Raw genomic sequence first — 21,808 nt, forward strand, 5'->3', positions numbered from 1 at the left:
CTCACTGTCTTCTAGTGATTGGTCCATAGTCACCAGCTGGCTTTCATGCTTTAAGGAGGGACTAGAACTCACCATCTCCTGGTGATTACTCCCAAGTCACACAGCCAACTTTCATTCCTGAGGTGGAACTGGAACTCACTGTCACCTAATAATTGGCCCAAAGTCACCACGCTGGTTTTCGTTCCTAAGGTGGGAGTAGAACTCACCATCTCCTGGTGATTGGCCCAAAGTCACCCAGCTGGCATTTTGCCTAAGAACTAGAATTTCCCTCCATGAAAAAAACTGCCCCTTTATTCTTATTTTTTTCTTCCTCTTTCTTCAGCAGAGCTAAATGCAACCAGAGCTAAATGAAACCTCACATATCCCACCTACCTTCATGCGTTATTCGGTGAGCCATTTCCCCAGTTGGGCTCAGCGTCTGCATCTCCCTCCATATTTCTTTTGCTTCTTCAACAATGATCTAGAAAGCAAAAGCTGGTAAGTAGATCTTGCCAGACAAGATCAGATCCGAGGCTTTCTCATCCAGGCTGCCCAGAGACCTTGAAGGAGAAGGACGGTCTGGATCCACAGGTAGTCCTCTTCTTACGACCACAATTGAGCCCCAAATTTCCATTGCTGAGCAACACTGTTGTTTAAATGAGTTTTGCCCCATTTTACAACCTTTCTTGACACAGTTGTTAAATGAATCGCTGCAGTTGTTAAGTTCATCACACAGTTGCAATAGGGGCAAATAGGTGTAGGATGAGGGTGAAGGTTTGTTCTCCGAGCTTGTAGGTTGGTTTCCGAACGTTTCATTACAAGGCTAGGTAACATCTTCAGCGGAGTGGAGGGGATGTCCGTGTTCCTCTGTTGATAAGGTGTGGGTGTGTCGAGTGAGGGTTGTGATGGGTCAGGTGTGAGTCATCAATGAGAGGCTTGGGTGTTGTGACAGGGAGGTGGAACAATTGATTGGAGCAACACACAAATCATCAGCCACGCCACCACCCGCCAGGCACATGAGTTTTTCGAAGCCTGGCACTCCACCAGCAATTCCATCCACAGACACATCAACCTACAACTGGCCTTCGCACCCCTCAGAATCCAAATCAACCACACAGCCAACCGGGGACGACACCGATCCTCAACCATCCCGCGCAATCCCCCACTACCAGTAATTCACCTCCCAAGGATCCTGACCTGACGTAACCTCCCCATGGCGAGACCCATCACTAGCCTCTCACTGATGACTCACACCTGACCCATCACAAGACCCTCACTCGACACACCCATACTTGAAGCCCTTATCAACAAAAGAACAGCGACACTGACATCCCCTCAACTCCACTGAAGACGTTACCTAGCCCGGTAACAAAAAGTTTGGAAACCAACCCACAAGCTCAGAGAACCAACCTCCACCCTGAATCTGGCTTCCCCATTGGTTTTGCTTGTCAGTAGGTTGCAAAAGGGGATCACGTGACCCAAGGACCCTGCAACTGTCAGAAATACGAATCAGGTGCCAAGCATCTGAATTTTGATCGCGTGACCATGGGGATGCTGCAAAGGTCATGTTTGTGAAAAATGATCCAAAGTTATTTTTTTCAGTACTGTTGTAACTTCGGTCACTAAAGAAACAGTTGTAAGTCAAGGAGTAAACCTGTACCTGACATAGCTCCTCAGCACCAAATCCATACTTCTCGCAGTTGTTCTTGCACCATTTGGGCATGTGGTGCACAGTGATAGAGCCATCCGCCGAAGCGAAAAAAGCAGCGAGGGTCTGAACAATCATCTTGGCTATGAACGGAGGCTTTTCCTGGCAATTGGATTGGAGAAAGCTGACCACATAGGACGTCAACAAGCAGCAGTCAAGTTCCCTTCCGTAACTGCAGCCAAATGAAAGAGGGGAGGTGGAATTAATCCTGGTGATTCATCTCTGCTTATTTGGGTGTTAATTGTTGGCAAGGAAGTCTATTGATCTGTTTCCTTTTTGGCTTTTGGATTATCTGTTTTCAATGGTATGTAGTTGTTGTTTATCTCAATGTGCCTGTTGATGGCTGATTTTTTTTTTTCAGAGTGCCAGGAATTCTCTGCCATTTTAGATAGCACTGATGATGTTACCTACTTGGGTTCATGAAACGTCTGCAACCAAAGAGCCAAGCTCAGAGAGCAGCAAGGACCCCAGAGTCCATATTAATTTCTGGGATGTGGGCAGTATGCCTTAAATCGCAATTTGGTGGGAAAAGAACATCTGTTACTCACCTCGAATTGAAGTGAATCACTCTTTCATGAATTCTCCTGACAGAGAGAACAATTAATCGGTGGGATGGCTTGCCTCCAGAAGTTGTGGATGCTCCAACACCGGCGGTGTTTAAGAAGAGATTTGACAACTGTTTGTCTGAAATGTTATAGGGTCTCCTGCCTCAGCAGGGGATTGGACTAGAAGACCTCCAAGGTCCCTTCTAATTCTATAATTCTGTTCACAATCCTTCCAGCAACAGAGAGACCTATTTTATTTCACAAATGTCTTAAGAAACCATTTCAAAATAATAAATTGTTTTATTGCTGGTTTGTTGGGATCTTATCAGCTCTTTGGTTTTATTTTTTGGGAGTTACCTTTCTTTTTCATTATGTTATACCTCACCACATCACTGTTTTTTAAAACCAGGGCCGATTCATTAAATAGGAGGCAGCTACTTACAATTTTTCTAGGGCTTCCTTAGCTAAGGAGTGGAAGGTTTCACAGGTGACGTTCTCAGGGAAAAGCTGCTTCGCCTGTTCTCGGACGGAACTGTTGAATGGCAAGTACAAGAACTTAAGCTCGGGCCATTTCTTGGTGTACTGGATCAGTGTGTACGTTTTCCCGGTGCCTGTGTGAAAAATTAAAAACATTTCAGTCCTTCCAGGTTGTTATTTCCTAGCCAGGTTCCTTCCAGATAGCCAGGATGGCAGAAAAAAAAAAAATCCCCAGGACTTTGCAGGTGGAAGATGTGAAGCTTCCATGTCTACAGATGAAATTAAGCAAGGTGGATAAAATCCAGGACTAACAGATCTAATAGATCCCTTCCGATGAGAAGGAACCAAGTCATTAAGGAAACAAGGGGGAAAAAAGTCACTTGAACCAGACAAAAACAAAATGGGGTTCTCAGCAGAGGGAGAGGCCCCCTGTGCAAATCCCATCAACAGCTATCAGACTTGAAAATCAACAAGGCAATACAGGCAGTCCTCGACTTACGACCACAATTGTGCCCCAAATTTTCGTTGCTAAGTGAAACATTTCTTAGGTAATTTTTGCCCCATTTTACAACCTTTCTTGGCACAGTGGTTAAGTGAATCACTGCGGTTGTTAATTTAGTAACATGGTTGTTAAGTGAATCTGGTTTCCACGCTGAGTCTGCTGGTCAGGAGGTCGCAAAAGGGATCCCGTGACCCTGAGGACACTGCAACGGTCATAAATAGGAGTCAGTTCCCATGCGTCTGAATTTTGATCACGTGACCGTGGGGATGCTGCAAAGGCTGTAAGTCTGAAAAGGAGTCGTAAATCCCTTTTTTCCATGTCACTGTAACTCTGAACGGTCACCAGTAGCTGCCGGTCTTGTCAATCTACAAAGAAAGCCCACCCATTCTGCCAGCCTAGTGGATAAGTGTATATGAGTCTTTGTGTGTGTGTGTGTGTGTGTGTGAGAGAGAGAGAGAGAGAGAGAGAGAGAGAGAGAGAGAGAATGAGAGAGAGACAGAAAGAGTGCAAATGTATGGATGGAGGAGAATATTTGTAGCTCACAGTTGAACTGCTGGGTTCTAGATAGCTCCGAGTTTGGTCATTTTCTTACATTCATTTCATGACCCAACTAGGTAACATCATCAGTGCTTGAAGGGAGCGCGGTTTGAGGAGGAGGAGGAGGACGACTGTGGCATCCTTGGTGTTCAGTTGGTTGTTTTCTTGCAGACATTTTATAACTGAACTAGATAACATCATCAATGCTACAAGGGAGAGGTCTTTGGAGAATGGAGAAGGATTGTGGGGTCCTTGGTGCTCTCTGAGCTTGGTTGTTTTCTTGCAGACATTTCATGAGCCAACTAGATCACATCATCAGTGCTAGAAGGCTTGTACTAAAAGGCTTCTAAGTACTGATAATGTTCCCTGGTTGGGTCATGAAACATCTGCAAGAAAACCGCCCAGCTCAGACAGCAACAAGGACCCCCCACAATCCAACCATGAGCTACAAATATTCTCTTCTATCGGTAACACTACAATCTCCATTTTTTTAAAAAAAAATATATTTTTCCTTTTTTCCACTGTACAACAAAAATAAAACTGAAAAAATACATTTTTCCCTTAACAAAACTGTGCTATACATCTCCTATATATTATTTACAATTTATTTACATCAGTAATCATGTCTTTTTCTTTCTTTGTTCTAGCCAATCATAATATTTGTTCCATATTTCATAAAATTCTGTGGCCTCCTTGTCTTTTAATTCTAGCATACGTTTATTCATTTCCGCGCATTCAAGAATTTTGTATATTATCATATCGTTTGTAGGTATGTTTTCCCCCTTCCAACATTGAGCATATACTATACGGGCTGCTGTCAATATAGGTATAATGATGTGTTGGAGTTGCTTTTTGATCTTTAAATTTATTATACCCAGGCGAAATAGTTCAGGTTTGAATTCAATTTGCACCTTGGTTATCTGCTGTATCCAGTTCCCTATCTTTTCCTTGCTTTGGGGCACAGCCACCACATGTGATAGAATGTTCCTTCCTTATTTTTACATTTCCAGCATTCCGGATTCATATTTTTGTACATTTTGGCCAATCTCGCCGGTGTTAAATGCCATCTATAGAACATTTTGTATCGATTTTCCCTATATGCTGTTGACAGTGTCACTTTGCAATTTATGTTCCATAATCTTTCCCATTCTTCCAGATTTATATTTCGGCCCACATTTCTCGCCATGTGATCATTGGCCCTTTCACTATTTCTTCCTCCAGATCTTCCCTCCAAATTTCATGTCCTCAATCTGTTGGAACATAAATTGCCAACTAAGTCTATCAAATGCTTTCTGTGCATCCCAAAAAATTAATGCTGTTTTCCCGGATGTGCTTCGTAAAACTCTAAGACATTTAACACCGTTCTCGTATTATTTCTAATTTGTCTTGTAGGTAAAAAGCCATTTTGATCTGTATTATCTCCTGTAATATTAGTTTCAATCTTTCTGCCACTATAGTAGTGAAAATTTTATAATCAGAATTTAGCAACGAGATTGGCCTATAATTTTTGATCTGTTTGGGATCTGTGCCTTCTTTTGGGATCAGGGATATGGTAACTTCTATCCAGGAGTCTGGTATTTTAGCTGTCTCCAACACATCATTATACACGTTCAACAGTATCTTTTCAAAGTCCTCGTAAAGAGTCTTGTATACTTCCCCTTGGAGGCCATCTGGCCCAGGGGTTTTATTATTTTTTTGGTTTTGCACAGCAGTTTTTAATTCCAAGGCTGTTACAGTATTTTCCCATTCAAAATTTCTCTCTGTCCTTCTTTTAATTCTGGCAGACCCTTCGCCTTTAAATATTGTTGAATGTTCTCTTCATCTATCTCCTCTTTTTTATATAATGATTCAAAATAGTTCTGGATTATTTCTTTCTTTTTATCCATTTTGTATTGTGGCTCTCCATTCTTGTCGTGTAATTCCTGAATAATTCTTTTCTCTTTCTCTTTTTTTAGTTTATAAGAAAGCCATCTCCCGGATTTATTTGCGTGTTCAAAGAAATTTTGTTTTGCTATTTTCAATTCTTTTGTTCTTTCCTCTTGATCTATCATACTTAATTTATGTTTAGCCAAAACCATTTCCATTTTAATCAATTCATCTTGGGGCTCTTTTTGTAATTTAGATTCCAATTTTTTAATCTCTTCCTGGAGTATATTTTGTGTTTTTCTTTTCACCTTGTTTTTTCTTGCTGTGTAAGCTATTGCCAATCCTCTTAAATATGCTTTCGCAGTGTCGCAAATAATTTGTACTGATGATTGTTGGTTTATATTCTCCTTAAAAAAAATCCATTTCCCTTTTACTCCTTGCTATAAATTCTTTTTCTTTCAAAATGTGAGAGTTCATTATCCATCTTCTCCTTACTCTTTTCTGCCCCTTCCAAATTATTTGTAAAGGATTATGATCAGCCCATGTTTGGCATTATTTCTATTGTCTCAATGTCTTGACCTACTTCTTCATTGGTCCATGCCATGTCTATGCGAGACCAAGATTTATGTGGGTTTGAAAAGAATGTGTATTCTTTTTTTGTTGGATTCCGCTTCCTCCATTGATCTGATAAATTGAATTCATGGGCCAAATCAAAAAATGTCTCTGGTAGTGTTTTCTTTTTCTTTTTTGTACCACTAATATAGTCTTTTTTTACATCCACTATCGCATTGTAATCTCCTACTATACTGTTAGAGAATTTTAATTTCTCTATTGGTAAAAAAATAAATAAATCAGAAGCTCTCACAGTTGACTGCATTTAGCTGATTCAAAATAACTTCTTTATATTTATATAAAAATATTTACAATACCATACATTCTTCTTTACAGCAACATAGCTCAATTGAAGACTTCTTACAGAGAGATACAGAGGCAAACCGAGACTGGAAATCCAGCTCCTAACTCAATACTCTTTTGCACAGACTCAGTAGCACTTTCTTCACATTGGCTGACTGAGTTACCACATGACTCTTCCTGCTCATGAATATTCCAACACTCCTCCCTTCATGACAGGAAGAGACATCAGAGCTATTGACTTAATACATTTTCCATAGTGAACACCACCCAATGGTTTAGTCATCATGTCTGCCAAATTATCCTCAGAAGAACGATGTAAACTAATCAATTTTCCTTTTACAGCTTCCCTGACATTACAATACTTAATGTCTACATGTTTACTTCTGTTCTTCACCCTGCCACCAGTTGCCATTTTTATACAGGCAGCATTGTCTTCAAATACCATTACAGATTCTTTTACATTAATATTTAAATCTTGCAACCACTGTACATCATTATTTGGCAATACCTTTTTCTTATATACCCACTTACAACCCACAGCTTTGGTTCCCTGTGGCAAAGTCACTGATTTAAATACTTCATGGTCTCCCATGGATTTCATCTCTTTATCCATGGCCTCCTTCCATCTTTCTTCATCAGCTTTTGGTAATGCCAACACTTCTTTATAACTTCTTGGCTCATACCACACATTGCAAACTTTTACCTTGCTGGCAGAATACCTGTCAGGCGGAATTCCTTTATTACATCGCTCTGACCTACATGGTATTAACTGCTACTGTGTCTCAAGTCTTTCTGGCTTCATGTCTTGTTCAGCCTCTCCTCCCTGAACTTTGACATCTTCAATAATAATTTTTTTATCATTAGATGAGTTATTGTCATTAAATAGATCACCGTCATTAAGTGAGACATAACCAGAATTTGCATTAATTCTGTCTCAATTTTGTTCTGCAAAATTAGCAGACCTTGAAATTACAATTCTTTTACTTCCATCGCTAAAGCGATATCCTTTTGACCCTGGCTCATAGCCCACAAACCTGAGCTTTCTTGCCTTTTGCTATCCCTTTCTTCTGATTGTCTTTGGAATATGTACCCATGCAATACTTCCCAAAATTCTCAAATGTGCCAGTGATGGCTTTCTCCCATATAGAATGGCATATGGAATATTATTAATGGAGGAACTCCACAGCCTGTTAACTATATAATTGGCAGTCAATATGGCTTCTCCCCAATATGACCTGCTCATACCAGAATCCTCTAATAATGAATCTTTCATTGTTTGCAAAACACTATTCCTTCTTTCAGCTGCTGTGTAAGGATTCTCTGCTGCTGTGTAAGGATTTGTATGTATGTGTCTTATCCCCAACTGTCCCAACCATTGTTGGAATTTAGTTGACATAAATTCAGTACCTCTGTCAGTTTGCAACTGACACACTTGTTGTCTGTACCTTCTCTCTACAAAACTTACCCACTGTTTGAATTGTTGTAGCATCTCTGTCTTTGCTCTAAGCAAGTAGCAAAAACTATACCTCCTATAATCATCAATTACCAGCGCATATTTTGCTCCTCCCAAACTGGCTTGCATAGGTCCCACCAGATCTGCATGGACCAGCTCTAGAACTCTTTTTGTTTGTCTTGTGCTATATTTACTAACTGGGAATGCCTTTGACTTCGATGCTTTGCATACTGCACAGTCCAAATATGTTTTGCATCCCTTCAAATTTAGCCCTTCTGCAAAATCTTGCATTTGCTGCAAAACTTTAAAGCTTGCATGGCCAAGTCTTCTATGTAGAAGATGAACACATGAATCGTGCTCTGCAACATTCTTAAACATATGGGAACATTGAACCTTTTGTCTCTGTAATACATATAGATTATCTTCCTTTATGCCTTCTGCACAAATATTCCCATTCCTTTTGATGAGACACTTCCCATTTACAAAAATGACCTCAAAACCTTGTTTGTCTAAATTAGACACACTTAACAAATTATGTTCCATCTCAGGTACACAAAGCACATTGGTAAACTTTGATTCCAAATATGGAATTTGTACATCGCCTTTTCCGATGAATTTTGCTTGCTGGCCATTTGACAAAGCCACAGCTTCTTGTGCTACTGGAACAAACCTGCAAAATAATTCATTAACAATTGTTTGACTTGCCCCACTATCTATTAGCCACTTGTCTCTTTTGTTGCTATTGCAAACTTTTGCAACACCAAAATGTTCCTTTTGCAAATCAGTCCTTTTTCCTTGCACAAATGTCCTTTGCTGCAAATTGTTCCTCTGCAAACAGTTCCTTTTCAGATGGTTGTTTGCTCCACAAATGTAGCAATATTTTTCTTGCTTAGCTCTCTGCCTGCAAAATGTTTCTTCTTTGGAGACTTGCAGTCTGGACCCCCACCTCAGGAATTTCACCTCCTCGTGGCTGCTTCTAAAATGGTACTTTTCTTGTTCATTAAGCAAACATGCCTTAAAGCCTCAAAATTTAAGTCTTGCTCTTCTTTACACTCAAATATAGCAGAAACTGCGTCCCAGGTTTTATCTAAACTGTTCAACACCAATACAACCTTCTGGGACTCAGGGAATTTAATCCCACGTTGTTCTAAATCCAAAAATAAACTTTGCATTTTATTTAAATGCTGTTCCACAAATTCACCTGGTTGCAAACAGGCCCTGTAAAGTTTTCTTGACAATTGCACTATATTGCATGCAGAAACATTCATGTGCACAGCTCTCAACTTCAACCAAATCTCCTTTCCAGTCTTTAAATTTGTAACATTTAGAAATTGTTCATCATCTAAATTCAAGATGAGATAAGCCATTGCTTGATCATGACTCTTCTGATCAGTAGCTGCAAATACTTGTGGTGGATTTTCTACAATATACCACAGCTCTTTTGCTTTGAGCAAACATTCCATTTTTGCAGCCCATGTAATGTAATTCTTCTGGCTTAAACGAGGCACAGAGCTTTCCTTAAATTCCATTGCAGCCATCCTGCTAATTCTGCCTTGTTCTTATACTTTCTAAACACAGGCAGTTTCTTCCAGCTTTAAATTACAATGCAGTCCTTAGTAAGCTCTGGGCACATAACCTGTTAGAGCAGTGGTTCTCAACCTTTCTAATGCCATGACCCCGTAATACAGTTCCCCATGTTGTGGTGACCCCCAAGTGGGTGTGGCCACCAATAAGAGGGAGTAGGACAGCTAGGGAAAAGGGGAAAAAAATGGCGGACAGCGTGGTTTGGCGACCCCCGTGAAATGGTCATTCGACCCCAAATGGGGTCCCGACCCACAGGTTGAGAACCACTGTGTTAGAGAATTTTAATTTCTCTATTGGTAAAAAAAAAAAAAAAACCAGAAGCTCTCACAGTTGACTGCATTTAGCTGATTCAAAATAACTTCTTTATATTTATATAAAAATATTTACAATACCATACATTCTTCTTTACAACATAGCTCAATTGAAGACTTCTTACAGAGAGATACAGACACAAAACCTGAGACTGGAAATCCAGCTCCTAACTCAATACTCTTTTGCAGACTCAGTAGCACTTTCTTCACATTGGCTGACTGAGTTACCACATGACTCTTCCTGCTCATGAATATTCCAACATATACAAATATTTCCCTGTCCAAATTCTATAAGTTTCTCGTGTAATTTGTAGAAAAATTCTTTTTGGTTCTCATTTGGTGCACATATTACCACTAGCAACCATGATTTATGTTCGGTTTGTATTTCTATTGCTAATATTCTTCCATCTCTATCTTGATATTTCAATTTGGCATTAATTTCTTTTCTAATATAAACCACTAATCCTCTCTGTTTTTGTTCAGCTAATGCTGTGTATAATACTCCTAATCTGGGAAACTCTAAATATTTCCTATGTTGTTCTTTTCCTTCCCAAGTATTCTCCCTTCACTTCTCTCGTCTCACCGGCTCCACCAATACCACCTTCACCTCAGCCTCTCAGCTTTTCCTTCTTTAATCCTCCACCGTCTTCCTTGTATTTGCGCTCAAACCTTTACCACAATCTCCCTATAAGGGTGGAGAAGAACCGTAGCAGCCTACATCACCAGCAAGGATAATATTGTTGTAAATAGCAAGAGATCTTTGGAGGAAGTCGGGAAAGCTGGTGAAATGAAGATCCGGGCAAGGTTATCTCAGTTCTCAGGATATACAACGATCAGTAAATTTGCACCTACAGAGAGAATCAAGTATCTCCTGGGCTGGGGCTGCCTTACCTGCAAAAGCCTCAATTTTTACCCTCTCTCCAGGTTTTTTAAAGGCGTGGTTCAAGATCTGTTGTTGTTCTCTGGTAGGCTTTAAGTCAGTCCTGTTGATGAACAGAAGCAGAAAAAAGTAAAAAGCTAACATAGGTAACCAGGTGTTTTTTGCAACATAGCAAACGGGGTCTAACAGTTGCATCTTTAAGATGGGTGGACTTCAACTCCCAGAATTCCCCAGTCAGCATTTGCTGGCTGGGGAATTCTGGGAGTGACGTCCATGCAGCTTAAAGTTGTCACGGTTGGGAAACATTGGGCTAAATTATTCCCCGGTTCTCCTGGGAAAACTTATACAGGTAGTCCTCAACTTACAACAGTTCATTTAGTGACTGTTCAAAGTTACAATGGCACTGAAAAAAAAGTGACTTATGACCGTGTTTCAAACGTACGACCTTTATAGCATCCCCATGGCCACACGATTAAAATTCAGATGCTTGGCAACTGACTCATAATTTATGGCGGTCGCAGTGCATCGAGGTGACGTGATCCCCTTTTGCGACCTTCTGACAAGCAAAGTCAATGGGGAAGCCAGATTCACTTAACGACTGCATGACTTGCTTAACAACTGCAGTGGTTCACGTGACAGCGGTGGCGAGAAAGGTTGCAAAATGGGGCCAAACTGACTTACCAACTGTCTCGCTTAGCAACGGAAACTTTGGGCTCAGTTGTGGTCGTTAAGTCGAGGACTACCTGTACATGTTTGCAAACCTTATGTAAAGTCCCCATTGTTAATACAGGTAGTCCTCAACTTACGACAATTGAGCACAACATTTCTGTTGTTAACATTTGTTAGGTGTCTTTTTCCCCATCTTATGGCCTTTCCTGCCACGATTGTTAAGTGAATCACTTCAGTTGTTAAGTTAGTAACACAGTCGTTAAAAGAATCTGGCTTCCCCCATTGACTTTTCTTATCAGAAGATCGTAAAAAGGGATCACATGAGCCCAGGACGCTGCAACCGTCATAAATATGAATCAGTTGCCAAGCCTCTGAATTTCGACCATGTGACCATGGGGAGGCTGCAACGGTCGTGTGAAAAATGGCCATAGGTCACTTTTTTCCAGTGCCGTTGTAACTTTGAAGGGTCACCAAGCGAACTGCTGTAAGTCGAGGACTCTCTGTATCGAGACACAAAGTTAACGTACGTACCTACAATCCAGTAATTCAGGGTTGGAGTCCTTATAGGGCCAATTCTCCACGATACGCAAATAATAAAAAACATTGTAATAAAACCTAGGATAGGGAAAATGAGAAACGTTATAATGAATCTCAAAGTAAACTCTAAACTATATAAAATCCAGGAAAAATAATTCAGAGAGGAGAATTAAACACACCTCTGCGGATTTCTGCTTTAAGGAACCAACCCTTGAAATCAGCAGTATCTGTTTGCAGATGCGTGAGAAAGCCTGAGCAAAGTTGCAACTGATTTAATGAGTAGAAGTGTTGCTTTTGGTTATTGATAACCCACCTGAATTGTTTTTGCACATAACTCAAGGGGACGAATGTATCCAATACAGCTTCCTCCTCCTACTTTTCCCACAAAAACAACCCTCTGAGGTGCGTTGGGCTGAGAGACAGACAGACAAGACTAAAGACACCCAGCCAGCTTTCATGCCTAAGGCAGAACTAGAACTCACAGTCTCCTGCTGATTGGCCCAGAGTCACCCAGTTGGCTTTTATGCCTATGGCAGGACTAGAAATCACCGTCTCCTGCTTTCTAGCTTGGTGCCTTAACCGCTAGACCAAATCGGCTCTCATGCTAGATCCAAAGTGCTTTTTCTGAACCATTTTTAAATGCACACAAAGCCCTGCCAAAGATGTATTTCTACTTTTACTACTGCCATAAAAGACAGGTTTCCGTGCTAAGTGTCTCTCCTGATCCTTTGCAAACTGACCTGTTGCTGATCTCAACCCCATTCTCTCGCATGGCATAAAAGAGGGTGGCCATGCAGTACAACATTTCATTGATGTCCATCCGCCACCTGTGAGAGGTGAGCCTTTGGAGGCAGCCCACCAGCTTCTGAATATCGCAAACACCTCCAGCGAAGAGCACAATGGCCGCCATCACTGCCCGAACATAGGCCGCCTGGAAGAACATGGTTGGGATCATTATCGGGGTGGGGGCAACCTGTTGAGTCTCACAGGTTGTATTTTCTGTCCTGTCTGGCAGGGGAACAAGGTAAATGGTGCAAATAGTCCTGAATTTGCAACTATTCAAGGAATGTGGAGTCCTTGGTGCTCTCTGAGCTTGGTGGTCTTCTTGCAGACGTTTCATCACCCAACAAGAGAACATCATCAGTGCTATAAGGAAGTGGGGTCTGCACGGAGGAAGAGGAGGAGGTTATTATTATTATTATTATAAAAGGAAATGGGTTTGCAGGGAAGAGGAGGAGGAGGACTATGAGGTCCTTGGTGTTTGGAAGCCTGGCATTCATATAAATCACTAAATGATCACTAAATGAATGGTTGCTAGAACTCTCTCGTCTTGGAATCCAGTGCCTTTTGAATGACCATCCAATCCAAATTCTGAGCAAGACAACAAATCTCCCAGGGGAAACACCATCAAAACATGCCCAAAGATCAATTCCAGATAAAGTGTTTAAGCCTGCCGAGACATACTTTCTCTTTGCAACTCTCCAAATCTGGAAGATTCTTCGCGATGCAGATTTGCGCCTTGGGAAACAGCGAGTGGCGTTCCAGACACGCGAGGATAGCGGTAGGATCTTGGCATTGGCAGCTCTGAACAGCAGCCGCACACCTGGATTGGGAAGAGAAACATGGAGAGATGACGGCTTTCTCTACAGACATGGATTTCTTCCCCAGTTCAACTCCTTTTTGTCATTTTAGCAAGTTGGCAATTCCTAGATAGTAGTAGTAGTAGTAATAATAAAGTTGGAAGGGAGCTTGGAGGTCATCTACTCCAAATAGGAGTAGACGACCTCCTAATAGGAGTGAAAAGATTGCAGCAGGGGTCCTCAATCTCCAGGCCAAGGCCCACTACTATTGAAACGTGGGAAAGCGTGCATGTCTGAAGCTCCACTCATGTGAGCGGAAGGGGCTTGCACTTGTGCGCAAAACTATTACTGGGAGAAGGCGCTTACACTCAGGTGGGTGAAGCATTCATGCGCTCCCACAAGTGCCCTCTGCTTGCACTGCAGGTTGCGGCTTGCACAAATGGAGCTTCGTGCATGAGCGCAAGCATCCTCTGCTCATGTGCGAAGCTCCATTTGTGTGAGTGGAGGGTGGGTGAGCCGCTCGGAAAAATGGAGCGGTGGGCGTGCGCCTGCCACTCACAGATCTGCCCCCACAGCACCAGGTCAGGCTCCCAGCTGGAAAGCTTGGGGATGGCTGGGTTACAGGGAGTCCTCGAGGTCGTGTGGCTTCTTGGGAAGAGAGTCCGGGTGATCTCCGTTAAAGATACGCGTTCATTCAGCTGAGCAAAGGTGGGTCCTTTCATAAGAGTGGGAGAACACTCAACGCAGTCTGAAGCCCTTATATGCAGATTTCTTATCTTTACTTGGTTACATAAGCCAGCTCACCGTTGATAAGGCGCACGGGGTCCTCAACGTGTGGCCACAACTGAGCCCACAATTTATGTTGCTATGCTAAGTGAGAAATGTGTTAAGAGAGTTTTGCCCCATTTTATGACATTCTCACTTTTGTTAAGAGAACCGCTGCAGTTGCTAAATTAGTAACACGGTCGTTAAGCGAATCCAGCTTCCTCATTGACTTTGCTTGTCAGAAGGTCGCAAAAGGGGATCACGTGATCCCGAGATGCTGCGGCCGTCATAAATATGGGTCAGTTGGCAAGAGTCCAAATTTGGATCAAATGACCACAGGGGTGCTACAAAGGTCGTAAGTGTGAAAAATGGTCATAAGTTCCTTTTTTCTGTGCCGCTGTAACTCTGAATGGTCAGTAAATGAGCTGCTGTAAGTTGGGGACTACCTGTGCAGGTGTATTCAGACCCCTGGCAGATCCAGGGGTGCAAGAGAGAGGGGCACAGAGGGCGTCAGTCCACAGAGGGGCTGAGAGTCACACGCGACTGAATGGCTGACTAGGATGACGAGTCCTCGACTTACAACAATTTGTTTGGTTGCCCTTTGAAGTTACAACACCACTGAAAAAAGTGACTTAGGACCATTTTTCACACTTACGACTGATTGCAGCAGCCCCGGGGTCACATCATCCAAATTCAGAGGCTTGGCAATTGACTCACATTTATGACGGTTGCTGTGCCCCGGGGTCACGTGATCCCCTCTTGCGACCTTCTGACAAGCGAACTCCATGGGGAAGCCAGTTTCACTTCACAACCGAGTTGCTAACTTAATTGCATTGACTCGCTTAAGAACCGTGGCAAGGAAGGTCGTAACGTCACGACTGTCTTGCATAGCAACGGAAATTTGTGGCTCAATTGCGACGGTCAGTCGAGGACTACCTATATCAGGATACCTGTTTAACTAAAGCAAAAGAGAGGATTTGTGGTTGTGTTACTGAAAACCACTCACCGAATTAATCCAGGCATGCATCTGGGGTGATTCTTGGTTAGGCCGTACAATTGCAGAATGTCTCGGACAGCCCAGAAGGCTTGGAAGCTTCCCTCCAAATACAGATTGTACACCACCGTCCAAGAAATGAATTCCTGAACAAAACATTGGATATTGTTTTTTTTCTTAGATTTTTTTTCTTAAATCCCACTTTTAATGTTTTTATATGCCCCGAATGGAGTCAGGTTCACTTTTGACTGGGCACAATCTTCGCTTGAGGGACTGAACTTTTAGAAGCATTCCTGCTCTTGGATTAGATTAGAAATTAAATTTTCTTTGGGATTGTTTCGATTCATAAAAAGCAAGATGAACACCTTAGAAAACAGGAGATTTGTCTTCAAGAACAGAAGACGTGTGGTGCAATTCTGAACATTACCTATCTCCCCATAATTCAGTGTTTGCAGCATTGTTTCGTTAATCATTTCCAAAGTGTTAGCAGATACCTCTTAGATCAACCATAGAGGAGCTGCCAAATGACCACCTTCAGGAGATCTTTGCCCTGGTGCCTGTAGTTGATCTTCTCCAAAACCTCTCTCGGCTGGGTCAGTACTGGAAGCTTTTCATCTCTGCCATGAAGGTAAGCGATGCCTTTATCTCGTCTTCCAATATTTGAGGGGCTGCCACAAAGCAGAGGGAGTCAACCTATTCTCCAAAGCAAAAGTGCCCACAGAATGACACAACAGGTTGATTAAAGCATCAATCACACCATCGTGACCACCATACTGACTTTCTCATCAGTGTGGACACTACTAGTTTTATGTCTGATACTCTGAGGGGTCCTTACTCTTGTTTTACACCGGCTGGAATGTATATGCTTGATTGTCTTCCTCTGATTAAAACGATCTATCTGATGTGATCTACTGTGGCTAACGAAGAGTCTAACAAAGAGAAAGACTAGGAGTGACATGATATCAGTCTTCCAATCTCTCATGGGCTGCCCCAAAGAAGAGGGAGTCAAGCTGTTCTCCAAAGGGCCTGAAGGCAGGACAAGAAGCAATGGATGGAAACTCATCAAGGAGAGAAGCAACCTGGAACTAAGGAGAAACTTCCTGACAGTGGGAACAATTAACCAGTGGAACAACCTGCCTCCAGAAGCGGTGAATGCTCCAACACTGGAAATTTTTAAGAAACTGGACAGCCATTTGTCTGAAATGGTATACAGGGTTTCCTGCCTGAGCAAGGGGTTGGAATAGATGACCTCCAAGGTCCCTTCCAAGTGTGTTATTCACAGGAGGATTGACAGGACCCAGTGCAGATTCAGTCTCCCTTGCAAAGTTTTCTCCATGGTCTAACCCAGCGGTTCTCAACCTATGGGTCGCGACCCTATTTGGGGTCGAACGACCATTTTACGGGGGTCGCGAAACAACGCGATCCGCCATTTTTCCCCCTCAGGGGGCGGCCCCGTGCATGTGCGCCGCGTCCGTGTGACGGGGGTCGCCGTCACACGAAGATTGAGAACCACTGGTCTAACCATAGACAAGAACATAACCCTGTTTAAAATCCCCTTGTGTTTACAGAATAACAGAGTTGACGGGACCTTGGAGGTCTTCTAGTCCAACCCCCTGCTCAGGCAGGAAACCCTATACCAGTGGTGGCAAACCTATGGCACGGGTGCCAGAGGTGGCACTCAGAGCCCTCTCTGTGGGCATGCGTGCTGTCACCCCAGTCCTAGGCTTTCAGCTGGGTTTTATAAAAACTTTTCGTTTTAGGCCTCCGCCACCGTGTGCAAAAAAAGAAAAAAAAAAGAAAAAAGTTCAATCAGTCAATTTCAACTTCTTGCGGGGGAAAAAAAAAGATCTTGCAAAGTTGGAATTGATTGATTGAGCTTTTTAGTCCCACCCAGTCTGCCGTTACCACCACAGCCATGCTCACCCAATGGGCCACGCCCACCCAATGGGCCACACCCACCCGGCACTCAACGATGCATAAGTGGGTTTTGGGTTGCAGTTCTAGCACTCAGTCTCTAAATGGTTCGCCATCACTGCCCTATACCATTCTAGGCAAACAGCTGTCCAATCTCTTCTTTAAAACTTTTAGTTCTGGACTTCTGGAGGCAGGTTGTTCCACTGGTTAATTGTTCTAACTGTCAGGAAGTTTCTCCTTAGTTCCAGGTTGCTTCTCTCCTTGATGAGTTTCCATCCGTTGCTTCTTGTCCTGCCCTTCTGATGCTTTGGAAAATAGCTTGACTCCCTCTTCTTTGGGACAGCCCCTAGGATATTGGAAGACGGCTATCATGTCACCCCTGGTCCTTCAACCTGTTGTGTCATTCTGTGGGCACTTTTGCTTTGGAAAATAGGTTGACCCACTCTTCTCTGAGGCAGCCCCTCAAATATTGGAAGACTAGATAAAGGCATCGCTTACCTTCATGTCAGAGATGAAAAGCTTCCAGTGCTGACCCAGCCGAGAGAGGTTTTGGAGAAGATCAACTACAGGCACCAGGGCAAAGATCTCCTGAAGGTGGACATTTGGCAGCTCTTCCATGGTTCCTAGAGGTATGTCATCCTCAGATTTAGTTCTAAGAGCCCAGAGTGGACATTAGGAAGAGGAAATACCTTGATGTATTGAACTTCCTGTTTGACCATTCCATCATCTACGTTCTGCTCAGGAAGCCTCAAGAACAATAGATTGACGTCTTGGCCAGACCTTCTGTCGGAGTCTCTAGGTCTCTGGGACAAACGTGATCGTTTCATGTGGGACACTGATGTTTCCTCTCCATCACCAGGACGAATGGAAGAGTTGTCCGAGGTGGACGATGAGTCACGAACAAAGTTCTCCAGAGGTTTCTCAACTTTGCTTTCGCTGCTTTCTGCCACATTATCGGAGCATCTCGAGATGGTGCTTTGATGACCTGCCCACCCAACAGAGACAGAAAGGGAAGACAATTACAGCCGCTTCCAAGGACAGCTTCGGCCATGTCGAAGAGCAGGGCGCTGGTGGACAATGGCAGGCCTCTGTACAGATGGTCCTCGACTTACAACAGTTCATTTAGTGACCGTTCAAAGTTAGAACAGCCCTGGAAAAGGGGACTTATGACCTTTTTTCACACTTACAAGCCTCCCCAGGATCACATGATCAAAATTTGGATGCTTGGCAACCCGATTCATATTTCTGACGGTCGCAGTGTCCCGAGGACACGCGATCCCCTTTTGCGAACCTTCTGGCAAGCAAAGTCCATGGGGGAAGCCAGATTCACTTAGCAACCGTGTGGCTAACTTAACAACTGCAGTCGTTCACTCAACAACTGTGGCAAGAAAGATGGTGCAAAATGGTGCAAAATGTCTCGCTTAGCAACAGAAATTTCGGATTCAATGGTGGTCATAAGTTGAGGACTATCTGTACTGTTTTCCACATATCCCATTTAAGTCTTTAAGCCCTGGTATCCACACAGATGTAAAATTATAACAGCTGCAACCTTGAAACCTGTAGGAGAGAAGACATGTGTAGGGTCCTTGGTGTTCTCTGAACTTGGTGATTTTCTTGCAGACTAGGTAACACCATCAGTGCTAAAAGGGAGGGGGGGTTTAAGGAGGAGGAGGGGGAGGAGGACTGTGGGGTACTTGGTGCTCTCTTGGTGGTTTTCTCGCAGACGTTTCATGACCCAACTAGGGAACATCATCAGGGCTAGGAGGGGGAGGGTTTTGCTCTCTATATACAGGTGGCCATATAAACAGGGAGCCAAGCCTTATCAATAGGGGACAAGGGACAAATGCTGCACCAAACTTTTGCAACACAACACCCCCACAAACAGATGCAGCAAAGGCCCCCGAAACCAGGAAAGCATCTGCTCAGCCTTGCAACACAATGCAAAGGGTCACAACTCATCCTACCCTCGGAATCCTTCTTCCTCTCAGGAGGTGGGCAAAGGCCCCCGTTGGAATCTGGGCTGCCCGGCCTCTGGCTGAGGGGCTGCGTCAGGGCGGCTGTGCCTTCTGGGCTCTGCCGAGGAGCTTCGCCATCACTCGCTGCCGGGCCGAGTTGCTTGGAAGAACTCACTGACCCACAAGAAAACAACAGAAAAAAATGTCACTGGGTGAGAGAAGACCTACAAGTGAAAGACGAAAACCCCATTCCACTGTAAATCCAGACCCTGCCTTTTGCAAACCACAATTGATGGTTTAAGGTGTGGCCCCTGCCAATCGCATTTTAAGCAATCAATCAGGGTTCATCCAACTATCACACAGAGTTCAGAGCAGCATAGTAGCATAGTTTAGCATAGAGTAGCAAGACAGGAGACCAATAAATTTAACAAATGAGGGAGAGAGAGAAACTCTAGTCCCAAATACAACCCAGATGGGATCCTCCCTCCCTTCTTTTCCCCCTCCCTCCCTCTCTCTCTCTTCCTTCCCCTCCCTCTCTCCCTGCCTCTCCCCTCCTGCTCCCTCCCTCTTCTATCCCTCCCTCCCCCTCCCCCTCTCTCCCCACTCAAGGTGTGGCCAATCCAAACATGGAAGACATCCCCCCAAAATAAGCCTAAAGGATCTTTTGGACCAAATACATATATATAAGACCTGGTCTTATTTTCGAGGAAACATGGTAAATACATATAAATATTAATCACTGTCCATCTTGAATACATGCCGGAAAGATGAAGGTTGAGAGTTCATACTGTATGGAACAAAACTGCGACTGAATCCGAATGTTCTGCTTCGGATACCACAGAGGCCCCTCCTCCCAGAAGGGAACAAGGAAAACCGGCTGTGAAGAGGATGTGTAGCATCCCAGAAAAATCCTGCGGACCCCGCCCAAATATTGTTACATGCCCTGGAAGTAAGTAAACTAATAATCTTTTCTGCTTCCAAACCAAACAGGATGCTCTCAATCGTCCCTCTGTAAAACGTGGGAAGGACGGGGAAGGAAGTCCTACTTTTCTCGTGCTGCTATGTTTGCTTCACCACGGTCTCGCTGTTGAGAGACCAAGCCAGCCTTCTCCTTAGCTGCAGTTAAGAAATGAAACTGAAACCAAAGAAATTTATAAAGTAACTATCTGCCTTGCACACTGCTTATCAAGACAAACCTCCAGGGCCACACCCGTCAATCGGCATGACAAATACATCTACATACATACATATATATCCTACAGTCATATATATATTTATTATATAAAAATATACTTAGTCCGAAAATAAAACTTTTTTTATGCAGTGTTATCTAACTTATATAACTTTTTTGTCATTTTTTACTGTGAACACACTGCCACATATTAAAAGTGAAATTGTTGCCCACTCTTAAAACAATATATACCCACATCTATAGATGCACACACATATACATACATGCATACATACACACATATAAAACACTTTCAATTTTGAATACATGCAGAAAGAGGAAAGTTGAAAAAAACTACATAAATAACTAAACTAAGAATAAATAAATGCATAGGCATTTGGTGCCCAGGTTGACATTTCAGACTAAGGGACGCTTGTTGGTCTGTTTAACTCATATACCATTATCTCAGGCGACTCGGTTGGGGGGGGGGGGGTTAACAGTAATAAAATTGAGATTTTAATTTCCCATCACTGCCATTAAGGCAGACCCCCAAACCAGCCCTTCCTTTTAAGAGGCACAGTCATGCCTTAAGCCGGGCTTTCTCAACCTTGGCAACCTTTGGGGGGGGTGGACTCCCACTCCCAGAATCCCCCAGCCTGCATCCAGGGGATGATAGGACATGTAATAACCCCAATCCCTGGAGGGCGCCAGGTTGACGATGGTCGCCTTTGCAACTGACTTTTTTTTTTCTCCTCCCCCTCCCAAAGCAATTCAATTATTTTTTTTTCCCAAAAACTCCGGATGGGATAATAGGTCCTTTTCCAGCTCTCATACCAAGAATCCCGTTAGCAATTAATCACATTTTGAAGCTAAATTGGGACGTACTTTGATCTGCTCCGGCTAATTTGCAAACAGCCACCGCTCCCCTCTTGCACGCGCACCGCAACTCGCGCCCAGGGGCGCGCAATTTAAACCCTTTGAGGCTTCAACCAACGAAACCCCGCCTCCTGCCCCTCCCTCCCCCCGATTGATGTGTCTCTTCCGACCTATCGCGGAGCTCGCTCCGTATTTCTCCTCCTCCTTCAGGCGGGACCAATGAAACGTCGCCCGCAATTTGACGGGAGGGAGGGAGGAGGGAACAGAACAGAATAACAGAACTGGACGGGAGCTTGGAGGTCATCTAGTCCAACCCCCTGCTCAACCAGGAAACCCTATACCGGGGTAGGCAACCTTGGCTCTTTTATGACTGGTGGACTTCAACTCTCAGAATTCCTGAGCGAGCATGAGGGAAACTTTGCCCCCCCCCGTCATGACTCGTGGACTTCAACTCCCAGAATTCCTGAGCCAGCCGTGCTGAGGGGAAAGGGAGAGGTTTCCAAGCTGAGACATGCTGGCTGAGGAATTCTGGGAGTTGAAGTCCACGAGTCATGAGGGGGCCATAGTACCCTCATGCTGGCTCAGGAATT

At 43.5% G+C, this 21,808-nt stretch overlaps 1 protein-coding gene across 1 annotated transcript in view; it reads right to left on the reverse strand.

The window, feature by feature from the left end:
• LOC120309004 (F-box DNA helicase 1-like) overlaps window positions 1-21,327 on the reverse strand; it is a 32,203-nt gene extending 10,876 nt beyond the window's left edge. The window contains exons 1-11 of the mRNA XM_039345777.1: window positions 21,228-21,327; window positions 19,181-19,345; window positions 17,906-18,201; window positions 15,315-15,448; window positions 13,428-13,566; window positions 12,704-12,894; window positions 11,958-12,041; window positions 10,769-10,860; window positions 2,675-2,843; window positions 1,640-1,859; window positions 373-460 (exon numbers count right to left, since the gene is read on the reverse strand). Coding sequence (XP_039201711.1) covers window positions 373-460; window positions 1,640-1,859; window positions 2,675-2,843; window positions 10,769-10,860; window positions 11,958-12,041; window positions 12,704-12,894; window positions 13,428-13,566; window positions 15,315-15,448; window positions 17,906-18,201; window positions 19,181-19,345; window position 21,228 — 1,579 coding nt within the window. The 5' untranslated portion in view covers window positions 21,229-21,327. The remainder of the gene's footprint in view (window positions 1-372; window positions 461-1,639; window positions 1,860-2,674; window positions 2,844-10,768; window positions 10,861-11,957; window positions 12,042-12,703; window positions 12,895-13,427; window positions 13,567-15,314; window positions 15,449-17,905; window positions 18,202-19,180; window positions 19,346-21,227) is intronic.
• Window positions 21,328-21,808: the final 481 nt, after the last annotated feature.

Source organism: Crotalus tigris, unplaced genomic scaffold (assembly GCF_016545835.1).
Source record: "Crotalus tigris isolate CLP2741 ecotype Arizona unplaced genomic scaffold, ASM1654583v1 scf7180000017975.10810073628:1450386, whole genome shotgun sequence".
Classification (NCBI taxonomy): Eukaryota; Metazoa; Chordata; class Lepidosauria; order Squamata; family Viperidae; genus Crotalus; species Crotalus tigris.